The following is a 21,471-nucleotide window of genomic DNA, read 5'->3' on the forward strand; positions in this document are numbered from 1 at the left end:
TTTATGTATTCATATTTTTGTACCTGTTGCGTCTATTATTTTAGGATACATTTCTGCCAAGTGGAATTACAATTTTTAAAAAATTTTTATTCATTTTTCTTTTTTCTTCCCAGATCTCCTTTAGTCAGGGAAGACCAACACTTTTTTTTATTTTTTGGTAAATGTTTTGTCGTGATCTAGTACACATCCAGAGCGGTGCATCACTCATAAGCATACAGACAGCTCTTTGAGGTTTCCGAGAACACAACTATGTAAAGTGTATGGAGGTCTAGAAATGGAACATTCCTAGTACCCAGAACTCCCCTTTGCACTCCATTCAAGTCACTCCTCCTTATCTCATCCTCCAAAAGTCATTTACAATGTTAGCGTCATCTACGATGCCTCCCTTAAGAGCAGCCACTATCTTGACCTCTGACATTGTAGTTGAGTTTTGCCTGTTTTTGAACTTTATGCAAATAGGATCATAAAGTATGTACACTTTCCTGTCTGGCTGCTTTTGTCTGTGATTATCTATATTGTTCATTTTCGTTGCTGTGTGCTATTCAGTTGCTTGACTATACTACACATTAGCACTCTACTCTGCCATTGTTGGGCATGTGGGTAGTTTCCAGTTTAGGGCGATTCCAATGGCACCGCCATGACATCTTTGTACGCATGCTTGGGTGAACTGAAGTATGCATTATTTGTGTATTTACCTAGGAGTGGAATTGCTAGGCCATGAAGTATGCCAGTGTCTTTGCTGACATACCTATGATATAAATGGCCATATTTTCCTGCAGAAAGGTAGAAATTGCACTTTGTTGATGTACCTCACCATTCCAAGTGTCAGTGGCTACATCTGTAACAAGAGGATACAGCCCCCTCCTAGAGTGTTGGGAGGAAGAGATGAGCTAATCATTGTGGCTGAGCCCACAGGAAGTAGGGAGCCCTCAGTCCGGGTTGGCAGCCTTGATGAGCTGCTGGAGATGCTTGAGAATCCTGAGCTGTTGATTCTTGAAGAGCCTGAGGCCAAAAAACAATGAGCAGGAAGTGAGGTGACCAGTTGACCCCAGAAATTAACTGTCTTTGTAACAGGAGCAAAACAGGGCTTAGCGGTAGGGAATGCTGGGAGGACTGAGGTGGGAGGTCACAGCTCCCCAGTCCAGCCTGTGTTTTGGAAAGGTTTGCGTGAACTGTATAGTCCCCAGGAACCAGACCTAAAGGCCTTGAGCGCCAAGGTACTCTGGGCAGACGGGCGATGTTACTTTGTGGTGAAGGCTGGCTTTGGGGTCGCACAGACTTAGAGTTCAGTCCCAGCTCTGCCTCTGTGTGTTGTGGGATCTTAAGTGCTCTCTGAGCTGCAGTTTTCAACTTATAAAACTGAGATAAATGCCGGGCATGATGGTTCACACCTGTAATCCCAGCACTTGGGGAGGCTGGGGTGGGCGGATCACTCAAGGTCAGGAGTTCAAGACCAGCCTGGCCAGCATGGCGAAACCCTGTCTCTACTATACATACAAAAACTAGCTGGGCGTGGTGGCGTGTGCCTGTAATCCCAGCTACTTGGGAGGCCAGGGCACGAGAATCACTGGAACACGGAGGCAGTAGTGGCAATGAGCTGAGATTACACCACTGCATTCCAGCCTGGGTAATGGAGTGTGACTCTGTCTCCAAACAAACAAAAAACCTGAGATAATATCTACTCACTTACTGAGTTGTTTTGATAATGAAGCGAGAAATGCAGATCATTGTTTAATATTGTGCCTTTTTTAGAGACAGGGTCTTACCCCGTCACCCACATTGGAGTCCTTCCATTTCTTTGCTCCACCAGATTCTCCATACATTTCTCAGTATAGGTTTCCCAGATCATGTCCACCACCAGCCTGAACCCTTATTTCCTCTCGCTACTCATCTGACTCCGAGTCTGTGACTATACAAAGCCCCTTTCTCAGCTAGGATAAAACTCATCTTCTGGAGTGGAAGAGGAAGGGTCAGACAACCAGATGCAATTTTCTCTTGACTGGGCCTGGTGGCTCATGCCTGCAATCTCAGCACTTTGGGAGGCCAAGGCGGGCAGATTGCCTGAGTCCAGGAGTTTGAGACCAGCCTGGGCAACATGGTGAAACCCTGTCTCTCTAAAACAAACAAACAAAAATTAGCCGGGCATAGTGACACATGCCTGTAGTTGCAGCTACCCAGGAGGCTGAGGTGGGAGGATCTCTGGAGCCCAGGAGGTAGAGGCTGCAGTGAGCCGAGATGCTGATCGTGCCAGTGTATTCCAGCCTGAGTGATGGAAGTGAAACCCTGCCTCAGAAAGCAAAGTTTCTCTTTAGTGGGCTGGGGAAGGTCAGAGGCTGGGAGAATGGCCTGCTTCATGACTGCCCTGTCTCTGGAGCTATTAGTATAGTTGTATTATTATTACTAAGGCAGTTGGAACTGATCACTGCAGAGCTGTGTTTCTGGGAAGAATGGGAAATCCTTTCTGCTGCTTCACCCGGCACTCACTTTTGCCATGGTGGGAGATGCTTTGAGAAGGGGTGTGGCAGCCGGTGGGGATGGGGCAGAAGAATACCTGCAGCCTCCCTCTGACAGTCAGTGATGTTTTCTTCTGTCTTGTTTTTCTCTCTTTCCCCACTTCTCAGTCTCATCAGATCAGATCGAGCAGCTCCATCGGAGATTTAAGCAGCTGAGTGGAGACCAGCCTACCATTCGGTAAGGTCGGCAGTGGGTTTGGGTGCTGGGTGGGGCCATGCCCTTGCAAATTTCTTGTCCTGTTTCTTTCCTTGAGTGCTGAGTGGCGGGAGGAGGGGGGAGGGTGGTAGTTTTTGGTTTGTTTCTTTCTTTCTTTCTTTTTGGAGACGGAGTCTCGCTCTGTCGCCCAGGCTGGAGTGCAGAGGCGCCATCTCGGCTCACTGCAAGCTCTGCCTCCTGGGTTCACGCCATTCTCCTGCCTCAGTCTCCTGTAGCTGGGACTACAGGCGCCTGCCACCATACCTGGCTAATTTTTTTGTATTTTTAGTAGAGATAGGGTTTCACCGTGTTAGGATGGTCTCAATCTCCTGACCTCATGATCCACCCGCCTTGGCCTCCCAAAGTGCTGGGATTTCAGACATGAGCCACTGTGCCCAACCAACTGTAGTTGTTTTAATGCTTCTGGTCTCTTCCAAGACAAGATGTTCCTAAACAGTAAGGAAAGAACCACGTCTGTTTCTGTGAGGATCACACAATTATAAATTATAACTAGCGTGGAAGCGAAGAAGGGCTCTTCAGCCACCCCTTGCCTCACCCTGACTTCCTTGGATGGAATGTGCTTGGAATCTCAGACACATATGAAGGACCTGTTAGATCCCAGGATCCTGCCAACTGCCAGGCACACAAAGATGAATCAGTTGTGGTAGAGCCCAACTTAGGGGCTTGGGCTGTCATCAGGACCTCTGTCTTTTGGCTCCCCTTCTTTCTTTTTTTTTTTTTTTTTTGAGACGGAGTCTCGCTCTGTCGCCCAGGCTGGAGTGCAGTGGCCAGATCTCGGCTCACTGCAAGCTCCGCCTTCCGGGTTTACACCATTCTCCTGCCTCAGCCTCCGGAGTAGCTGGGACTACAGGTGCCCGCCACCTCGCCTGGCTAGTTTTTTGTATTTTTTTTAGTAGAGACAGGGTTTCACCGGGTTAGCCAGGATGGTCTCGATCTCCTGACCTCGTGATCCACCCGTCTCGGCCTCCCAAAGTGCTGGGATTACAGGCTTGAGCCACCGCGCCCAGCCTTGGCTCCCCTTCTTTAGGGTTAGTTCCAGCCTCAGGCAAGATGGGGGTGGCTGCCTCAAATTTCTGTTAAGGAAAATCAACCTTCTGCATTATATTTTGTTAATCTTTTAGATACCCTTGAGGTTGCTTTTTAATGAAGAGGAATGAGGAATGCCTTAAACTGTATTCTGGTTGAATTATTGTTATTTGGGTATTTTTAATTTTTTTGAGACACAGTCTCGCTCCATTGCCCAGGCTGGAGTGCAGTGTTGCAATCATAGCTCACTGTAGCCTCAATCTCCTGGGCCCAAGCGATCCTCCTGCCACAGCCTCCCCAGTAGCTGGGACCACAGGCATGTGCCATCACACCCAGTTAATTTTTTAATTTATTTTTATTTTCGTAGAGGCAGGGTCTCGCCATGTTACTCAGGCTAGTCTTGAACTCCTTGACTCAGGTGATCCTCCTGCCTTAGCCTCCCAAAGTGCTGGGACTACAGGCATGCACCACCATACCAGCCAATTTTTTAAAGTTTTTGTAGAGATGGGGGTCTCACTATGTTGCCCAGGCTGGTCTCAAACTCCTGGCCTCAAGCAGTCCTCCCATTTCTACCTCCCAAAGTGTTGGCACTATAGGCATGTACCACTGCACTAGACCTGTTAATTGTTTTTTGTTTTTGTTTTTGTTTTTTTTGGAGACGTGGTCTTGCTATGTTACCCAGGGTGGTCTTGAACTCCTGAGCTCAAGCAGTCCTCCCGCCTTAGCCTCTTGGGTGGCTGGGATTACAAGCGAGTGCTGCTTGAGTTACTTACAGCTAGGTTAGTGAGAGGTCCTTGCCAGTGACTTGATCGTCACACAGAGTTCATGAGGAAGCTTCAAGTTGAATAAATTTCTTTGTTTTCTTTCTTTTTTTTTTTTTGAGACGGAGCCTTGCTCTGTCGCCCAGGCTGGAGTGCAGTGGCGCGATCTCCGCTCACTGCAAGCTCCACCTCCCGGGTTCACGCCATTCTCCTGCCTCAGCCTCAAGAGTAGCTGGGACTACAGGCGCCCGCCACCTCGCCCGGCACATTTTTTGTATTTTTTAGTAGAGACAGAGTTTCACTGTGTTAGCCAGGATGGTCTCGATCTCCTGACCTCGTGATCCGCTCGTCTCGGCCTCCCAAAGTGCTGGGATTACAGGCTTGAGCCACCGCGCCCGGCAAGTTGAACAAATTTCTACCATAAACTTCTAACAGATGTAGTTTCCTAAAATAAGCATTCAGAGTCTCGAGGTTACAGCTTGTTGAAACTTTGAAACAAACCTTTTGATACTCCAGGGAAAGCTTCTTTCTTAGTAAACACACTTAAATTTCCCCTAGGTTTTATGGAAACGGACATATAAATGTCCACTTTCCCTTGTGTGTCTAAACACAGGTGTATTGTTAATCCAGTATATTTTATTCTTAAGTCAATTTCAAGAGCTCAGATTCTGACGGTCTCTTGGTTGTTGTGGCCTCTGGTCTCAGTTTGATTGCATCCAAGGCCGACTTAAAGACAATTAAGATTTATATCTTCATTACACATCTAGCCCACCAAGCCCAGTGGAGGGGAGAGAACATGAGCCCAGCGGAATAGTCAACCTGGCTTCTCATTGGCCCTGATGGGGTCACAGACCTGAGTCTGAGCCAATCGCCGTGGCCAAAGACCAGACATACAAATGTTTCCCCCCAGAGCAGTAAGGGCCTGGGGCCTGGGGCCTGGGGTCAGCTCAGTATCCCCCAAGGGCAGGAATGGAGGGTGGGTGGTTTCAGTCAGGGCAAGGTGAAACCTCCTTGGGCCATAGGCTGAGGAGTGTGTAGGGTGACACAAGTCGGCCAGGCACTGAGGTCTAACAGAGTGGCGCATATGGACTCTGGATGTTGGAAAATAGAGTGTCAAGGGTATGCCTTGCTTGCTCCTTCAGAAGTTCATGAGCAGTCTGGGCAATATAGCAAGACCCTTTCTCTACTAAATGTTTAAAAATTAGCCAGGTGTGGTGATGCACACATGTAGTCCTGGCTACTTGGGTAGCTGAGTCTGGAGGATCACTTGAACCCAGGAGTTCAAGGCTGCAGTGAGCTCTGAGTGCGCCACTGCACTCCAGCCGGGGCAACAGAGCGAGACCCTGTCTCTTAAAAAGTTCGTGAGCATCTGCTCTGCACCAGGTGCTTGGTACCTACGCTGGTAGAGGCAGCCACTATGGAGCTCACTGTGGAGGATGTGGGAAGGCAGAGCCCCTTTGTCCTCAAGACAGTTTTCCAGCAAGTGGAGCCCCCAGCCCTGAAACAAACCGCCTTGGGCTTACTGTTATGCATCTGATGTTAGGTCCATCCAAGCTTCAGTGGTGAACTCTAGGTTCATATTTTACATGCATAGAGATGCAGAGGCAAAAACCCAGGCTTCGGAGTCCAGCTGTATTAGAATCCTTCATGCTATTGGCTCTGTGGCTTCGGGCTGGTCACTTCGCTGCTCTGAGCCGGTCTCCTCATCTGGAAAGTGAGCATGGTCACTTGGGATTTGATTTGAGCGTTAAAAATGAGCAGTGGGCCGGGCGCTGTGACTCACATCTATAATCTCAGCCCTTTGGGAGGCCAAGGCTGGAGGATTGCTTGAGTCCAGGAGTTCAAGACCAACCTGGGCAACACAGACCCCATCTTTAGGGGAAAAAAAAAAGCAGGTGCAAGCAGGGCAATTTAGCTCTAAGCTGGGTTCACAGGCATTTGGCAAATGGGGCTGTTATTATTCTGCCCCATCCTGAGGGTCTAATCTGAGTGTGGTGGGGGCCCAGGTGCTGTGTGAGGAGGAGGATATGATGCCGTTGGAGGCCCCTCCCACTTTCAGGTTCTAGGCACTGAGCCCCTGATGCATTGCCTAGCACCCCATCATAGGCTTATGAGGGGACGTACTAAAACGGCATTCCCTACAATTGTTTTCCAACTTGAGTGCGCTCGATTCACCTGGGAATCTTGCTGCCATGCACGTTTTGCTTCTGCAGTTCTGGGGTGGGGCCTGAGACTCTGCATTTGTAACAAGTGCCCCCCCCTTGCCAGGCACCGTGGACAGCACACAGTAGGTCTTCCATGGTTCAGTGGGTGCAGCGTTCTCCTCCTGCAGGAGCTGAGCTGGCGCAGCCTCTCTCTGCTGATGGCGCTGGGCTCCTACCTCCCAGGCCTTACCTGCCCAGGCTCAGCTTAGAAATGTGAGCCGTTGGTCCTGCCTTGCCACCCCAAACCCTGTTTGCCCCTCTCCTGCACACCCCTCCCCAGGACCTCATATGTAGCGCCCTTGCACAAGCCCTCAGTGTGCCTGCCTGGCAGGGTCACTCAAAGGAGCCAGTGAGCAGCCTCTGCTCAACAGCCCTCTGTGGCTCCCCAGTGCCATCAAGGTCATCTTCGTGTTCTTTAAGTGGGACTCACGCAGGTGTGTAGATGCTGGCTTCTGCTTTGCTGAGGCCTCAGTGTGGACCACATCCTCCAAGAACCTCTCCTGCCCCCAGAAGCCCCACAGCCTCCTCCTGGGGGTGCTCCATCCAACATTCACAGCACAGAATTATAATTGCCCCCCATCCCCTTACCCCAGCAGACTGTGGCTTCTTGGTGGGGGCAGGAACTGATTGCCTTTTTCCTTGGCCAAAGTGTTGAGTCCAGGGCCTGTAACACAGTAGGTGCTGTGAGAGTAGTTAAATGAACAAGGAGGGGATGAATAAATGAATGAATGAAAGAACAAAGGAATGAAGAGTGAATGTAATGACTCACAGAATTCTTTCCAGCACAGAAAGCATGGCCTACGTGAGGCCTGTTGTCATTAATAGTACTTCCCTTACTAGGTTGACGTAATCCAGGTGAAAGACTTTAGCAGGGGTCTTGGCACATAGAAACAGCTCCCAAATGTAAGCTCTTATTATTTGAACCTGTTTTATGTGCTACACAGCAGGAGTGTTACTTCGATCTTTTTTTAAAAAATTTTTTGACAGAGTCTCGCTCTGTTGCTCAGGCTGACGTGCAGTGGTGCAATCTCGGCTCACTGCAGCCTTGACCTCCCAGGCTCAAGTGCTCCTTCTGCTTCAGCCTCCTGAGTAGCTGGGACTACAGGTGTGCGCCAGCATATGCCTGGCTCATTTTTTGTATTTTTGTAGAGATGGGGTCTTACCCTGTCGCCCAGGCTGACTTCAGTCCTACAGAACCCCACAGGAGGTAGAGGTAGGGATGCTCACTCTCCCCATTTTACAGATGGGAAAGTAAGGCTAGAGAGATAAGCCATGCACCTGGCTGTGGGTCACACAGCTCATAAGTGGAGGAGCTGGGATTTGAACCCAGTGCCAACATCCTGCTGTAGGAAGCCGGGGCATTGCCTTGTTTTGCGAATGATCTCTGAGGACCTCAGTCTCCCTGCCCTGCTATTGGGGGTGGGGGAGGTGCGTTTATAATTCCCGTCACCACCGCCCTGGTCTCAGAGCTTCAGAGTCGGCTTTGAGGTTCACGTCAGCTGCACACCGTGACAGCCCCGGCCCAGCCTGCAGGAAGGAGGTGACTGACCACAGCTTCTTATGCAAACAGGCCTACAGGAAGGGCCTCCTCCCAGCCTCCCAGAACTGCTTTGCCTAATCCTAATCCATCCTCCAGGGCCGAGAGAAGGGAGATGGGGTAGCTTTTCAAGGTTCCCCTGGGCTTTTCCTGCCCATCTTCCCCTGAGCAGCCCTGGCTTGGGAACTGGTCCTCAGTGCTGTCCCCTCTCTGCCAGGGGTTTTCTAAGTGACCCCAGGCCTGGTCTTCAACCTCTCAGATCCCTGGCACATATTGGAAGCTGTCCGGCAGGACTTGGGCTGTGCTGAGGTTTCAGAGCATGGACAAAGTTCCTTTTCTTTCTGGGGACATTCCCCCCACATGAAAATGGCATTGATTGGGGTTCCCTAGTGAAGGCCCCTGGCACCCCACTACAATCTGTGATGGGGGAGAGGGTGCCACCATCTTTGCCCCCTCCCGCTCAGACAGCAAAGGGCCCACGTGCTTATGAGGATCCCACAGGAGGCTCGTGAAGACCTTGAATGCAAAAGTCCCCTTAAAAGTGATCATTCAGAACCGCAGGCTTTAGATGCTGATGAATAAGATTTGTAGGTTGCACTTAAAAGTTTAAAGAAGAATTGGGTTTCTAATTGTGCAGCTTGACAAATTGAATATAGCATTACAAACTCCCATGAGGCAACTGATGGACCAAAATTGATTTGATTTTTAAGCCACCGTTTCTTATCTGTGTTGGGCCTGGTCCCATCTCTTTCCAGAAGTCATCTCAGGACATCTAGGTAGGGTTCATCTTGTGGCATTGAAAGCCCCACTTCAAGGCCTTACTTTTATGTGGGTTCTTTATAGAGCCCAGTACTTGATTTTTAGACATTCATGTTGTTGGCCGAGCATGGTGGCTCACTCTGTAATCCCAAAACTTTGGGAGGCTGAGGCTGGCGGATCACTTGAGGTCAGGAGTTCCAGACCAGCCTGGCCAACATGGTGAAACCCCATGTCTACTAAAAATACGAAAATCAGTTGGGCATGGTGGTGTGCACTTGTAATCCCAGCTACTCAGGAGGTGGAGCAGGAGAATTGCTTGAACATGGGAGGGGGAGGTCACAATGAGCTGAGATCGTGCCACTGCACCCCAGCCTGGGCGACAGAGCGAGATTCTGTCTCAATTTATTTTGTTCTGTTCCTTTTTTAAAAGAGGGCACCCCCAAATTGTATATGCTTCAGGATCCTCAAGACCTGAATTCATCCAGACCACAAAGCACTGAATTCTATGGCTTCTTGGCAAAATGCCTGAATAGAAAAAAAAAAAAGAAAGAAAGAATGACTATCTAATTCTGACACATTCATTAACTGCCTGTCATGTGGGGGACTCTTCCCTGTCCTCAGAAATTTTCCTTCTAGCAGAGGAGACCTCCACAGGTAAACCTGTTAGCAGGTCAGAAGTTTAGGTGATGAAGAAAATACAGAAATGGCTCCTTGCACCTTTTCTCTTTTTGGACCCCTTAACTGGTAAACGTTTTAAACAGCAATTTTTAACTTCCTGATGTCTCCCTGGCAGGCTTATCAATGCCAGAAATAGACACTTTGGAATACTTCAGACATAGTGGTGCAGGCCATTAGGAGGCGTGATTAGATAAAGCCACGTTAGAAAAAATATTTTTAGATTCATCAAGCCGTTGAATGTGGAGTAATTCCGGAGGTAAATGCAACCACAGACGTACACAGGGAAGAGAAAAAAAGGAACTCCATGCTTTGTGCCAAATGCCACCAACGTGCAGCCCCATGTTCTGATAGCCCAGACAGCGGGGCGTCAGCAGTGTCCTAACTCCAGGTCCTGTTTTCCTTCCTTCAGCGGTGTTCCTTTTGGTTTTTTCTTCGAGACAATCTTGCTCTGTCACCAGGCTGGAGTGCTGTGGCGCGATCTTGGCTCACTGCAACCTCCCACTCCCAGATTCAAGCGATTGTCCTTCTTCAGCCTCCCAAATAGCTGGGATTCCAGGCGCCCACCACCACACCTGGCTAATTTTTATATTTTTAGTAGAGACAAGGTTTCACCATGTTGGCTAGGCTGGTCTTGAACTCCTGACCTCAGGTGATCCACCCACCTTGGCCTCCCAAAGTGCTGGGATTACAGGTGTGAGCCACCGCGCCCGGCCCCTCAGCAGTGTTCTTACCACTGCTCTGTCATTGGCTGAAGTTCCCACAGGGTTGGCCCAGTGTGGTAGCTCACACCTGTAATCTCAGCACTTTGGAAAGCCGAGGTGGAAGGATTGCTTGAGTCCAGGAGTTCGGGACTAGCCTGGGCAACATAGTGAGATTCTGTCTCTACAAAAAAAAATTTAAAAATGAGCTGAGCATGGTGGCACGTACCTGTGGTCCTAGCTACTTGGGAGGCTGAGGTGGGAGGATTGCTTGAGCCTGGGAGGTTGAGGCTGCAGTAACTTGTCTTGCCACTGCACTCCAGCCTAGGTGATGAAGCGAGACTGTCTCAAAAAGGAAAAAAAAGCACAGGGTTGTGTGCAGAAACGGGAGCCCAGCTGCCATTAGAGTGCTGACGTGTGCCAGGCACTGGGCTCAGTGCTTACATGGTCTCGGGAACCCTCTGAGGTTGACATTATTGTCCCCATTTTACAGATTAAGCAACTGAGGCCCTACTGTGTAATTTTAACTTCTTCAGCGTCAGTAAAGAAGTAACTTCTTTAACTTCAAAAGCAAAGCTGGCTGATGCAAGAGGTGTAGCCTCAAACCACTGCAGTGTTGTTGCCCTTCACCAGAATTAAATCCCCTTTTAACCCAGTCACTTTGCTTTGCTTTTAACCTGTCTATGATATGACCACATTTTGAGGGGATGGGGGCAAGGTCTCGTTCTGTTATCCAGACTGGGGTGCAGTGGTGCAGTCATGGTTTAGTGCAGCTTCCAACTCCCGTGCTCAAGCGATCATCCTGCCTCAGCCTCCTGAGCTGTAGCTGGGACCACAGGTGTGCACCACCACATCCAGCTAATTAAAAAAAAAATTTTTTTTTTGTAGAGATGCGAGTCTCGCTATGTTGCCCATGCTGGTCTCAGACTCCTGGCTCAAGCAATACTCCTGCCTCAGCCTTCCAAAGTGCTAGGATTACAGGCATGAGAAACCATGCCTGGCCTCAACAGCTTTTTTTTTAGAAATACTATACTCATAAGGAAGCTGCCAAGGCCCTACCTAGCTCAACAGGCTGTTTCACCATCAGAATTTAATATATTCCAACAGGCAGCGAGTCCTCCCTTTAAAAGCCTCAGCTAGGAAGATGCACGTTCACTTACAGAGGAAAACCTGCTACGGTAGCTGTAAAGATGCCCAGAAAAGACAGCTGGCGTGAGGCAGCTGGACTCGCACATCTGCTTAGGTGAGAGTGTTCAGGCAGACGTGAGGAGAGCCACAAGGGTGTGAAAAGGTGCGGAGGCGTTCCCGAGGCAAAAAGCAGCTTTCTCAATGGTCTTAGTTTTATTAGCGTGTACTTGCATATAAAACTTTATAGAGATTCTTTTCCCAGGATGATTGATACTGACATGGTCCTTGCTTACAAGCCTGCAAATGTCCAGGGCATTCCGTGATGGGTTTTAGAGCTGAGGATCCCATGGGGTTGAGAAAGGAGGCTCCCCCTTCCCCTCCTGGGGTGCTTCTGTTCTGATGCTTATGTGTGTGAGGGATAATCAGAGACAGAAAACTAGCACATCAGCCAGTTCATGCTATAGAATGAGAAATATACTAAAGGTTGGCTGGGCACAGTGGCTCATGCCTGTAATCCCAGCACTTTGGGAGGCCGGGGTGGGCAGATCACTTGCGGTCAGGAGTTCCAGACCAGCCTGGTCAATATGGTGAAATCCCGTCTCTATTAAAAATACAAAAATTAGGCCGGGCACAGTGGTTCACGCCTGTAATCCCAGCAATTTGGGAGGCTGAGGCGGACGGATCACGAGGTCAGGAGATCAAGACCATCCTGGCTAACACGGTGAAATTCCGTCTCTACTAAAAATACAAAAAGTTAGCCGGGCGGGGTGGTGGACGCCTATAGTCCCAGCTACTCTTGAGGCTGAGGCAGGAGAATGGCGTGAACCTGGGAGGTGGAGCTTGCAGTGAGCCAGGATTGTGCCACTGCGCTCCAGCCTGGGCGAAAGAGCGAGACTCTATCTCAAAAAAAAAGAAGAAGGGGAAAAAAAAAAAAAAGCCATTCATGGTGGCAGGTGCCTGTCATCCCAGCTACTTGGAAGGCTGAGGCAAGAGCATCTCTTGAACCCAGGAGGTGGAGGCTGCAGTGAGCTGAAATCGCACCACTGTATTCCAGCCTGGGCAAAAAAAAAAAATAAAAGAAAAAGAAAAGAAAAATACACTGAAGGAAGGAAACGGGGCAGACAGCCATCCCCTGGAACCCTAGAGAAGAGAGGGTCCTTGGGGTAGGTGGTCACGGAAGGTGCCACTGAGAAGGCCACATGTGAGCTGAGACCGGAAGGAGAGAAGAAGCCAGTGTGTGAAGAAAAGAGGGAGGGGAGCTCTGGGCAGAGGGCCCAGCACATGAGGAGAATCAGAGTTGGGGCAGATCACAGAGGGCTGCCTTTGCCCTAGCGATGACTTGGGCTTCTTTTTGTCCTTGAAATAAAATGCACAGCGGTGGCCTGAAACACCAGCTGTATGTTAGCTCCTACTATTTTTGTTATTGTTTTGCTCTGTTGCCCAAGCTGAAGTGCGGCAGTTCGATCTTGGCTCACTGCAGCGTCAGTCACCCAGGCTCAAGCGATCCTCCTGCCTCAGCCTCCTGAGTAGCTGGAACTTACAGGCATGTACCACCATGTCCGGCTAATTTTTTGTAGAGATGGGGTCTTGCCATGTTGCCCAGGCTGGTCTTGAACTCCTGGGCTCAAGCAGTCCACTCACCTCAGCCTCCCAAAGTGCTGAAATTATAGGTGTGAGCCACTGTGCCCCGCCAGCTCCTACATCTGTATGTCCTCCCAGGACCTCTCCCCTGAACTCCTGACTCACGTAGCAACTGCCCATCCACTTCATATCCAAAAGGCATGCCGCTTAACATGCCCCTTTCAAAGCAAGCACCTCCTCATCCCTTCCAGAGGTCCCCTGTTCCTCTGTGGTGAACGGCAGCCTCACAGTTGCCAGCAGTGGTCACCTTTGATTCCTCTCTTTTTCTCAGCCCTGCTTGCAGTTACTCAGCAAACACTGCCATTTCTACCTCCCAACGAGCCTGGGATTTGTACTTCTCTCCCCTTCTTCCTCTGCTCCCCCAACCCCTGCCCTCATCCAGCTGCCATGGTCTCTTGCCTGGGCTACCCCAGCGGCCTCCTCCCTGGTCCCCCTGTGTCTGTCTTCACTGCCTGTCCACCATCCAGGCTCACAGTACCATGTGAGAGGGTCCTGTGAGAATGTCTCTTCTCTGCTGAAGATGTTCTGTCTCACCCATTGGGAGTCAGAGCCACCGCTCCGGCCTCTCAGTGTCCTGCAGGTCCCTGCTACACACATCTCCCCAGTTGTTTTTGCCCAAGTTACATGAACATTCTTTCTGTTCCCCACCCCAGGGCTCCAGCTCATGCTGTTCCTTCTTCCTAGAATGCTTTCCCCTAGAGCCGGAGTTTTGAGCCTGGGCTCTGGGTCTGGATGATTCTTCATTGGGGTTGTCCTGGGCACTGTGGGGTGCTGAGCAGCATCCCTGGCCTCCACCCACTAGATGCTGGTAGCACCCTCCCCACCAGCTGGACACATGGGAGTCGAGAACCTCCCCTCCTTCAGGTCTCTGCTCAGATGTCACTTTTTTCCCTGTGGCCTTTCTGTGATCAACCTCATTTAAACTTGTGTCAGCCTCCTGCAGCCCCCTTTCCTTTCTCTGCTGAATTTCTCTGCAAAGTACTCATCACTGCCTGAGATACTCTATTTCCCATCTGTTTTGTGCTCTCCTAGATTCCCCATAAGGGATCCTGTCTGTCTGATTTGCCTCTGCAGCCAGCACCTAGAACAGTGCCTGGCTCCTCGAAGGAATGCTTGTCGTGTCGCCGAGTTGCTCTCACTGTAAGAAGTCAACGCCAGGTGTCAGGGAAAGTGGGGGACTGACATGGGGCAGGGACAGGGATGAGAAGGTGTGTGCCTGGGGGAATGGTCTTGGCGACGTTGTCCAGCTTTTGAAAGAGGCATTGGCTAGGAGCAAAAAGGACCAGGCCTTTCTTGCCAGAATCTTCTGTGCAGAAATGTGGGTAGGAGAATTGCCTGGTACATTGGGGCAATTCCAGGCGCTTTGAAACATTGAGAGATTAAGAGGCCAGCAGGTCTCACGCATTCATGTGCATGTGAATGCCCGGGAGATTGCGTCAAAATGCAGGTTCTGTAATCCCAGCACTTTGGAAGGCCAAGGCAGGAGGATCACTTGAACCCAAGAGTTCAGGACTAGCCCGGGCAATATAGTGAGACGATGTCTTTACCAAAAATAAATTGGGTGTGGTGGTGCACACCTGTAGTCCCAGCTGCTCAGGAGGCCGAGGAGGGAGGATCACTTGAGCCTGGGAATTCAAGGCTGCAGTGAGCCATGATTGCACCACCGTATTAATGCAGGTTCTGATTCAGTAGGTCTGGGGTAGCGAGAGACGGTGCATCTCTAATAAGCTCCAGGTGATGCAGATGCTGCTGGCCCAGGAACCACACTTTGAGTATTTTGGCTACTGGGAAGACACGTGCTGAGTGACACGCAGTCTCTGCCTTCAGGAGTCCCCATGGGGTCTCAGCTTTCCCACTGTGGGGAACGTCAAATGCTGAACAGTGAGTGCAGGAAGGGGAACTCAGAGGGGCATTGGGCAGGCAGCCCTGCAGAGGAAAGACCCAAGTGGCCTCCCTCAGTGTGGGGAGCCCTGGAATGGTGGAAGTTCCAGCCTGAGAATCTGGGGCCTGGCTGCACCCTCACCTTGGAGGTCGGTTAGCCTTGCGGTGGTTGGCAGGAGTTGGGGAACGCCATGCTCAATACCTGTAGAGAGAACTTTGCAAGTGAGCTGGGCCCCAAAAGCTGCCGGAAACCAACCCACAGCACGAGGCTTGAGGAAGAGCCCGGCACAGTCCTCGGTGGTTTTTTGAGTCTGGTCCTTCCCTTCTTGTCGGCCTGACGCTTGTCCTGCCCGCTTCCTGGGTCCCAGATGGGGCCTCTCGGGCTGCCGACTGGGTGCTGGGTGAGAACAGATGCCGAAGGAAGAGCATTCTCGCTCTTTCTCTCTTTAAGGTGAAAATGCACAACCAGAAGGAAGGAAGTGGTGAGAGTGAGGAAGCGCAAGATGGTTCGAGCCAGCCTGGAGACAGAGCTGGAGTCCCACACCAACTCTAGTTGTGTGACCGGGGCATAGTGTCTTTGTCTCCCTAGGCCTTGTGTTCTGGTCTGTAGAACAGGATCATCATTGTTGCCACTCATGATTATGTGGGATGATTAAGTGTTGCAGCGCTTAGCACAGCTTGACATCGCGAGAGCCCTTCAGGACTCCAGGGGGACATTCTGAAGCCCCCAGGGGTCACGCTCTCCTGCAGGAGGCCTGGAAGGTGTGTGGCCCTGGAGCCCTCATGGGCAATCCCCGCTACCTTGATGGTCACTGGGGCAGCACCACTGGCCACTGAGAGTCAGCTCCAGCTGAGGGCAGTGACCTGCCGTCAGCCCTGGGCTCTGAGGTGAGGCAGAGCCCGTTCCCATGGCTGCAGCCTGGGCTGAGACACCTTTAGCCAAGCCGGTTCATCCAGCCCGGTGGGAACCTGGGGAGGAAGGAAAACAAAACTGACACGAGTATTGATGGAGCATGAAACTGATGGAATGAAAAGGTTAGTGTGTCCTAAGTGCTGGACTCAAGGCCGGCGCTTTCCTTGTTGAAAGGGGACATTGACAGGTTTTAGGGAAAGTCCCTGAAGGCCAGGCACCACCATGCCACTGCCTGGGTCCACCAGCTTCATTCTTAACAATGAGAAGTGGCTTCATCTCTCTGCCTCAGTTTCCTCATCTTTAAAATGGGCACAGGCCGGGCGCAGTGGCTCACACTTGTAATCCCAGCACTTTGGGAGGATGAGGAGGGCAAATCACCTGAGGTCAGGAGTTCGAAACCAGCCTGGCCAACATGGTGAAACGCCGTCTCTACTAAAAATACAAAAATTAGCTGGGCATGGTGGCATACACCTGTAATCCCAGCTACTCAGGTGACTGAGGCACAAAAATCACTTGAACCCAGGAGGCAGAGGTTGCAGTGAGCAGAGATCACGCCACTGCGCTCCAGCCTGGGTGGCAGAGTGAGACTCTGTCTCAAAAAATAAAAAAAGTTAAGAAAATAAAGTGGGCATAAGTACCTACTTTACAGGGTTGTTGTGAGCCCTGTGTAATAATGTAAAGCTCTTAGAATAGTTCCTTCCATTCTGAGGGTATATAGGTTAGCTGCTGTTACATTATTATTATTATTACTATTAATACTGCTGCAGCGATTACTGTTGCTGCTGCTGCTGCTGCCGTTATTACTGTTATTGTTTTAAAAGTAAGAGTTTACCCTGTGTCAGGTAGTCTGCTCAGCATCTTATGTGGCTTTATCTCATTTGATCATCTAATTAGCCCCATCATGTTACCTGGATATTCCTACAATCCCCATTTTACAGGTGAGAGATCACGGCTTGGAGATGTGCTGTGATTACTCAAGATCATGTGCCTGGTAAGGGGCAGAGCCTGGGCCAGCACCCCTCTCCCCACCTCGTGTTTGACCCTGAACCATCCCCTTTGATATGGGAAGGAATAGGCGTGCACCCATCTCACAGATGAGGAAACTGAGGCTCCAAGAGTCAGGCACCCGTGGTGAGGGGGGAGGTGAGAGTCAGGTGTGGGCGTAGCAGGTGCCTATGGAGAGAGAGAGCAGAGGCAGTGGGCTTCAGAGCCATTTACACACCTGCTGGGAGTTGTGAAGCCAGCACCTGGGGACAACACTGTGTCCCCAGCTCAATTCCCAGCAGGTGAGGCATGTCTTATTGCTGCTGGTTGGGGACAGGCCTCTTGTGTTGAGTTAATTTCTTCTCCAGGCACATGGGTCAGGCTCCTCTAGGTGGTTTCTCCCCCACATCTCCTTCCTCTCTCCTGGGTCATTGGGGTCTGCTCTCCTTCCAGGGTCTGGACACCTGGGCCCTGGGGAAGGCACCTGGGGAAGGGCAGTGCCTCAGGATGGACCAGACAAAGAGGGAAGCTTCTTATTATTCGCTTCATTATTTGCTCAGCAAACCATTTATTGATCACCTTGCTAAGCCCAGCTGTGCAAGGCATTGAGGACAGGGTGCTGTGGAAACCACAGGGTCCCCATCCCGCAAGCTGCCATCTGTGGTGCCCTCCCAGTTCACCAGACACCGTGCTGAGCATGTTGCAGACTTTATCTCCTCTAAGCTGTACAGAAATCCTGTGAGGTTCCTGTTCGCAAAGGAGCAGACGGAGACTGAGAGAGGCAACGCCGTTTGACCCAGGTAGCAGAGCAGGGTAGAACCCAAGTGTGATTCCAGAGGCTGTGCCCTTCACCCCCAGTCAGTATCAGTGTGCCCTCTTCACAGCCGAGAAAACAGACTGAGGAAGGATTAGCAACAGCCAGTGAAAGCCAGAGAGGGTTTGGCTAGCAGCATAGCAGCCAGTGGCTTCTCTGTTCTCCCAGATTCCCTCTGGAGCTCCATGTGGTCCCTTTCTCAGTCAGGGAATCTGGGCCTTGGAAAGTGGATTCTGTTTGGATGGCCAGGGAGAGTGGGACAGCAGGGGATCTGGTGAGAGCATGGCTGTACTCTACCTAGCTTCCAAGCTGACTCTTCCACGCCCCCACTGGGTGAGCTGGGGCAGGTCGCCAAACCTGTCTGTGCTGAGCCTGAAGCGTCGGGATAATAGGAACCCTTGTGGGGTCGCTGGGAAACGAGATGGCTCCGGCCAAGTCGCTTGCACGTTTGTGAGCTGTAGCTGTCATTGTCATCCGATCGTGATTTTGTAGAATGTGATCATCTCTCCTGGTAACCTTGATAACCTTGACTCATTCAGGGCTCTGGTCTCTCTATTCTGTCCCCTCCCGTGGTCGCCTCCCACTAATGAGGAAAAGGGCAGAGCATCGAGCTATCTGCCAGCAGTGAGGGTGTGACCTGCATAGAGAAAAGCATGTGTCACACACAGAGGGACTTTCACAGACGGAACATGCAACAGAATGTTCCCGGCCCCCAAAAGGCCCCCATGTTCCCTCTCGATCACCCCCAACTCCGAGGCCGTTCATCACCCTGACTTCTAGCTGCAGAGGTTCGTGTTGTCACTTTTTGTTCTTTACATAAATGGAGTCATACTGCAGTAGCACCGTGGTTCTTTTTTGTTTTTTTAAAGACTTATTAGAAAATGTTAACAGCTTTATAGAGATGTAATTCACATATTATAAAATTCGCCCATTGAAAATGTACAGTCCATTTTAGAGCACCTCAGAAGGAAGCTCCGCAGCGGTTAGCCATCACCCCGTCCCTAGCCCCTGGAAACCACATCTCTCCACTTTGTCTCCCTCTATTTGTCTTTTCTGGATATTTCCTAGAAATGGCATCATACACCAAGGGGCCATTTGTGTCTGGCTTCTTCCACTGAGCATCATGTCTTCCAGGTACATCCGTGCTGTGGCATGGATGAGAATCTCGTTCCTGGACAGGTGCAGTGGCTCAAACCTGTAATCCTAGCACTTTGGGAGGCTGAGACAGGTGGATTACCTGAGGTCAGGAGTTTGAGACCAGCCTGGCCAACTAGTGAAACCCCATCTCTATTAAAAATACAAAAGTTAGCTGGGCGTGGTAGCATACGTCTGTAATCCCAGCTACTTGGGAGGCTGAGGCAGGAGAATTGCTTGAACATGGGAGGTGGAGGTTGCAGTGAGCCAAGATCATGCCACTGTGCTCCAGCCTGGGCAACAGAGTTAGACTCCATCTCAAAAAACCAAAACAAAAAACATTGTTCCTTTTTATGGCCAAAAATAATCTTATTTTTTTCATGGCCAAATAACATCCCATCTCTCCGGGCCAGCTGTCCCGAGTCTGCCTCCTTCTTTGGAAGTGGGTTCCTGGGAATCTAAAACATGAGTCTGCCCTGACGCGGCTCCTGAGTTTGGCCAGAGGCCATGAGTGAGCCCAGCCGAAAGGCCTGGGTGGGAGGGACAGGAGGCCATGCCGGGGACACAGAGGGACCCAGGACCAGGTCCTGCTGTGCCTCTTCATGCCTCCATCCCCACCCCTCCAGTGCGTAAGGTGGGGCAGCACAGGGGCCAGCGAGGCGTTCATGGAATCTTCCAACTCAAACAGCGTAGAATCCCCTGTGTCTGTTTTGCCTCCTCCTCTCCAGCATCTGTCTGTCTTAGTGTTGAATCCCACTTCCAATGACTGTCCCACCATCTCTTCCCACCCGGAGGTCCTCATTTTCAGTGGGCTGATTCCCTCCACCTTCCCCACCTGGGCCTGATCCCTTTTTCCCTAGGCACCAGCCTGTGCGCTGGGTCCTTCCCAAGACGCCGCCTGTGGAGGCCCATGGAGCAGAAGGAAAAGGTGAGCAGGAAGCACATTCAGAGAACCCAGGAAGGCCTTCTGTGAAGGGCAGGGGAGGAGGGCAGGCAGGTGAGGGAGTGACTGACGCCCCTGCCTGCAAACCTGCAGCCTCTAGGACTCAGCAATACCTGTGCCAGCCTCAGGGTGTCCTCCTGTGAAATTCACGCTCCCCTGTCCCAAACCAAGCTTTTTTTGCTCCTTTTTTTTTTTTTTAAAGAGATTGAAGCCTCACTGTATCACTCAGGCTGCAGTGCAGTGGCACCATCGTAGCTCACTGTAACCGTGAACTCCTGGGCTCACACAGTCCTCTTCCCTCAGCCTCCCGCATTGATTGCTAGCTGGGACTACAGGCATATGCCATCACGCCTGGCTGGCTGGCTTTTTTTTTTTTTTTTTTTTAACAGCTTTACTGAAATGTAATTCACGTAATACAACTCAACCATTAAAACGTGCAATTCAGTGACATTCGTATGTACAGAGTTCTGTCCGCATCCAGAACTACAGTCGATATTAGAACATTTTCATCACTCCCAAAAGAAAGCTGTACCCTCAGCTGGCCCTGAGTTTGGCCAGAGTCCATGAGTGAGGCCAGCCAAAAGGCCTGGGTGGGAGGGACAGGAGGCCATACCAGGGACACAGAGGGAACCAGGGCCAGGTCTCCAACCCCCTGACCACCACCAATCTGCTTTCTACCGCTGTGTATTTACCTATTCCAGATAGTTCATGTAAATGTAATTATGTAATATGTGGCCATTTGTAACTGGCTTCTTTCACTTAGCATAAGGTTTTGTTTGTTTGTTTGTTTGTATTTTGAGATAGAGTCTCAAAACTCAGAAGTTTTTGGAGACTACAGTCTACCAGGCTATCGTGCAATGGTGAGATCTTGGCTCACTGCAACCTCTGCCTCCCGGATTCAAGCAACTCTTGTGCCTCAGCCTCCCAAGTAGCTGGGATTACAGACATGCGCACCACACTCGGCTAATTTTTGTATTTTTAGTAGAGATAGGGTTTCACCACGTTGGCCAGGCTGGTTTCAAACTTCTGACCTCAAGTGATCCGCCTGCCTCGGCCTCCCACAGTGCTGAGATTACAGGTGTGAGCCACTGTGCCCGGCCTCGCTTAGCACCATGTTTTTTAGATTCACTTGTGTTGTAGCATGTGTCAGTACTTGGTTCCTTTTTATGGCTAAAAAATACTCCATTGTGGTTGCAGTGAGCCAAGATTGCACCACTGCACTCCAGCCTGGGCGACAGAGCGAGACTCCGTCTCAAAAAAACAAACAAAAAACTCCATTGTGTGGACCACATTGTATTTCTCCATGTATGAGTCGACAGACGTTTGGGCTGTTTCTGCTTTGTGGGTGGGGAATGCTGCTGTGAAATTCATGCACACGTTTTTATTTCTCATGAGCATATCCCTAGGAGTGGAATTGCTGGGTCATCTGTTAACTCCAGGTTTAACCTTTGAGGACCTGCCAGACTGTTTTGCAGAGCTCCAAGCCAGCACCCCACTGCTCTGAATACTTACCTGGGGATTTGAGGATAGGTTTCAGGCAGTCTCTGAATCCCCAGAATGGACACAAATCCCATATCTCTGCATTTTTTGGAGATGAATGTCCAGTCCACCTCTTGGATTCTCAAAAGTATCTCAAGGCC

The 21,471-nt window shown here is 50.5% G+C and overlaps 1 protein-coding gene across 2 annotated transcripts in view; it reads left to right on the forward strand.

Annotated features, from left to right (window-relative positions):
• The window catches only part of TESC (tescalcin), a 62,471-nt gene that overhangs the window by 21,557 nt on the left and 19,443 nt on the right, over positions 1-21,471 (forward strand). For both annotated transcript variants that reach the window (XM_010380129.2, XM_010380130.2), the window contains exon 2: positions 2,622-2,691. In XM_010380129.2, coding sequence (XP_010378431.1) covers positions 2,622-2,691 — 70 coding nt within the window. The remainder of the gene's footprint in view (positions 1-2,621; positions 2,692-21,471) is intronic.

The sequence above is a fragment of the Rhinopithecus roxellana genome, chromosome 10 (genome assembly GCF_007565055.1).
Source record: "Rhinopithecus roxellana isolate Shanxi Qingling chromosome 10, ASM756505v1, whole genome shotgun sequence".
Taxonomy (NCBI): domain Eukaryota; kingdom Metazoa; phylum Chordata; class Mammalia; order Primates; family Cercopithecidae; genus Rhinopithecus; species Rhinopithecus roxellana.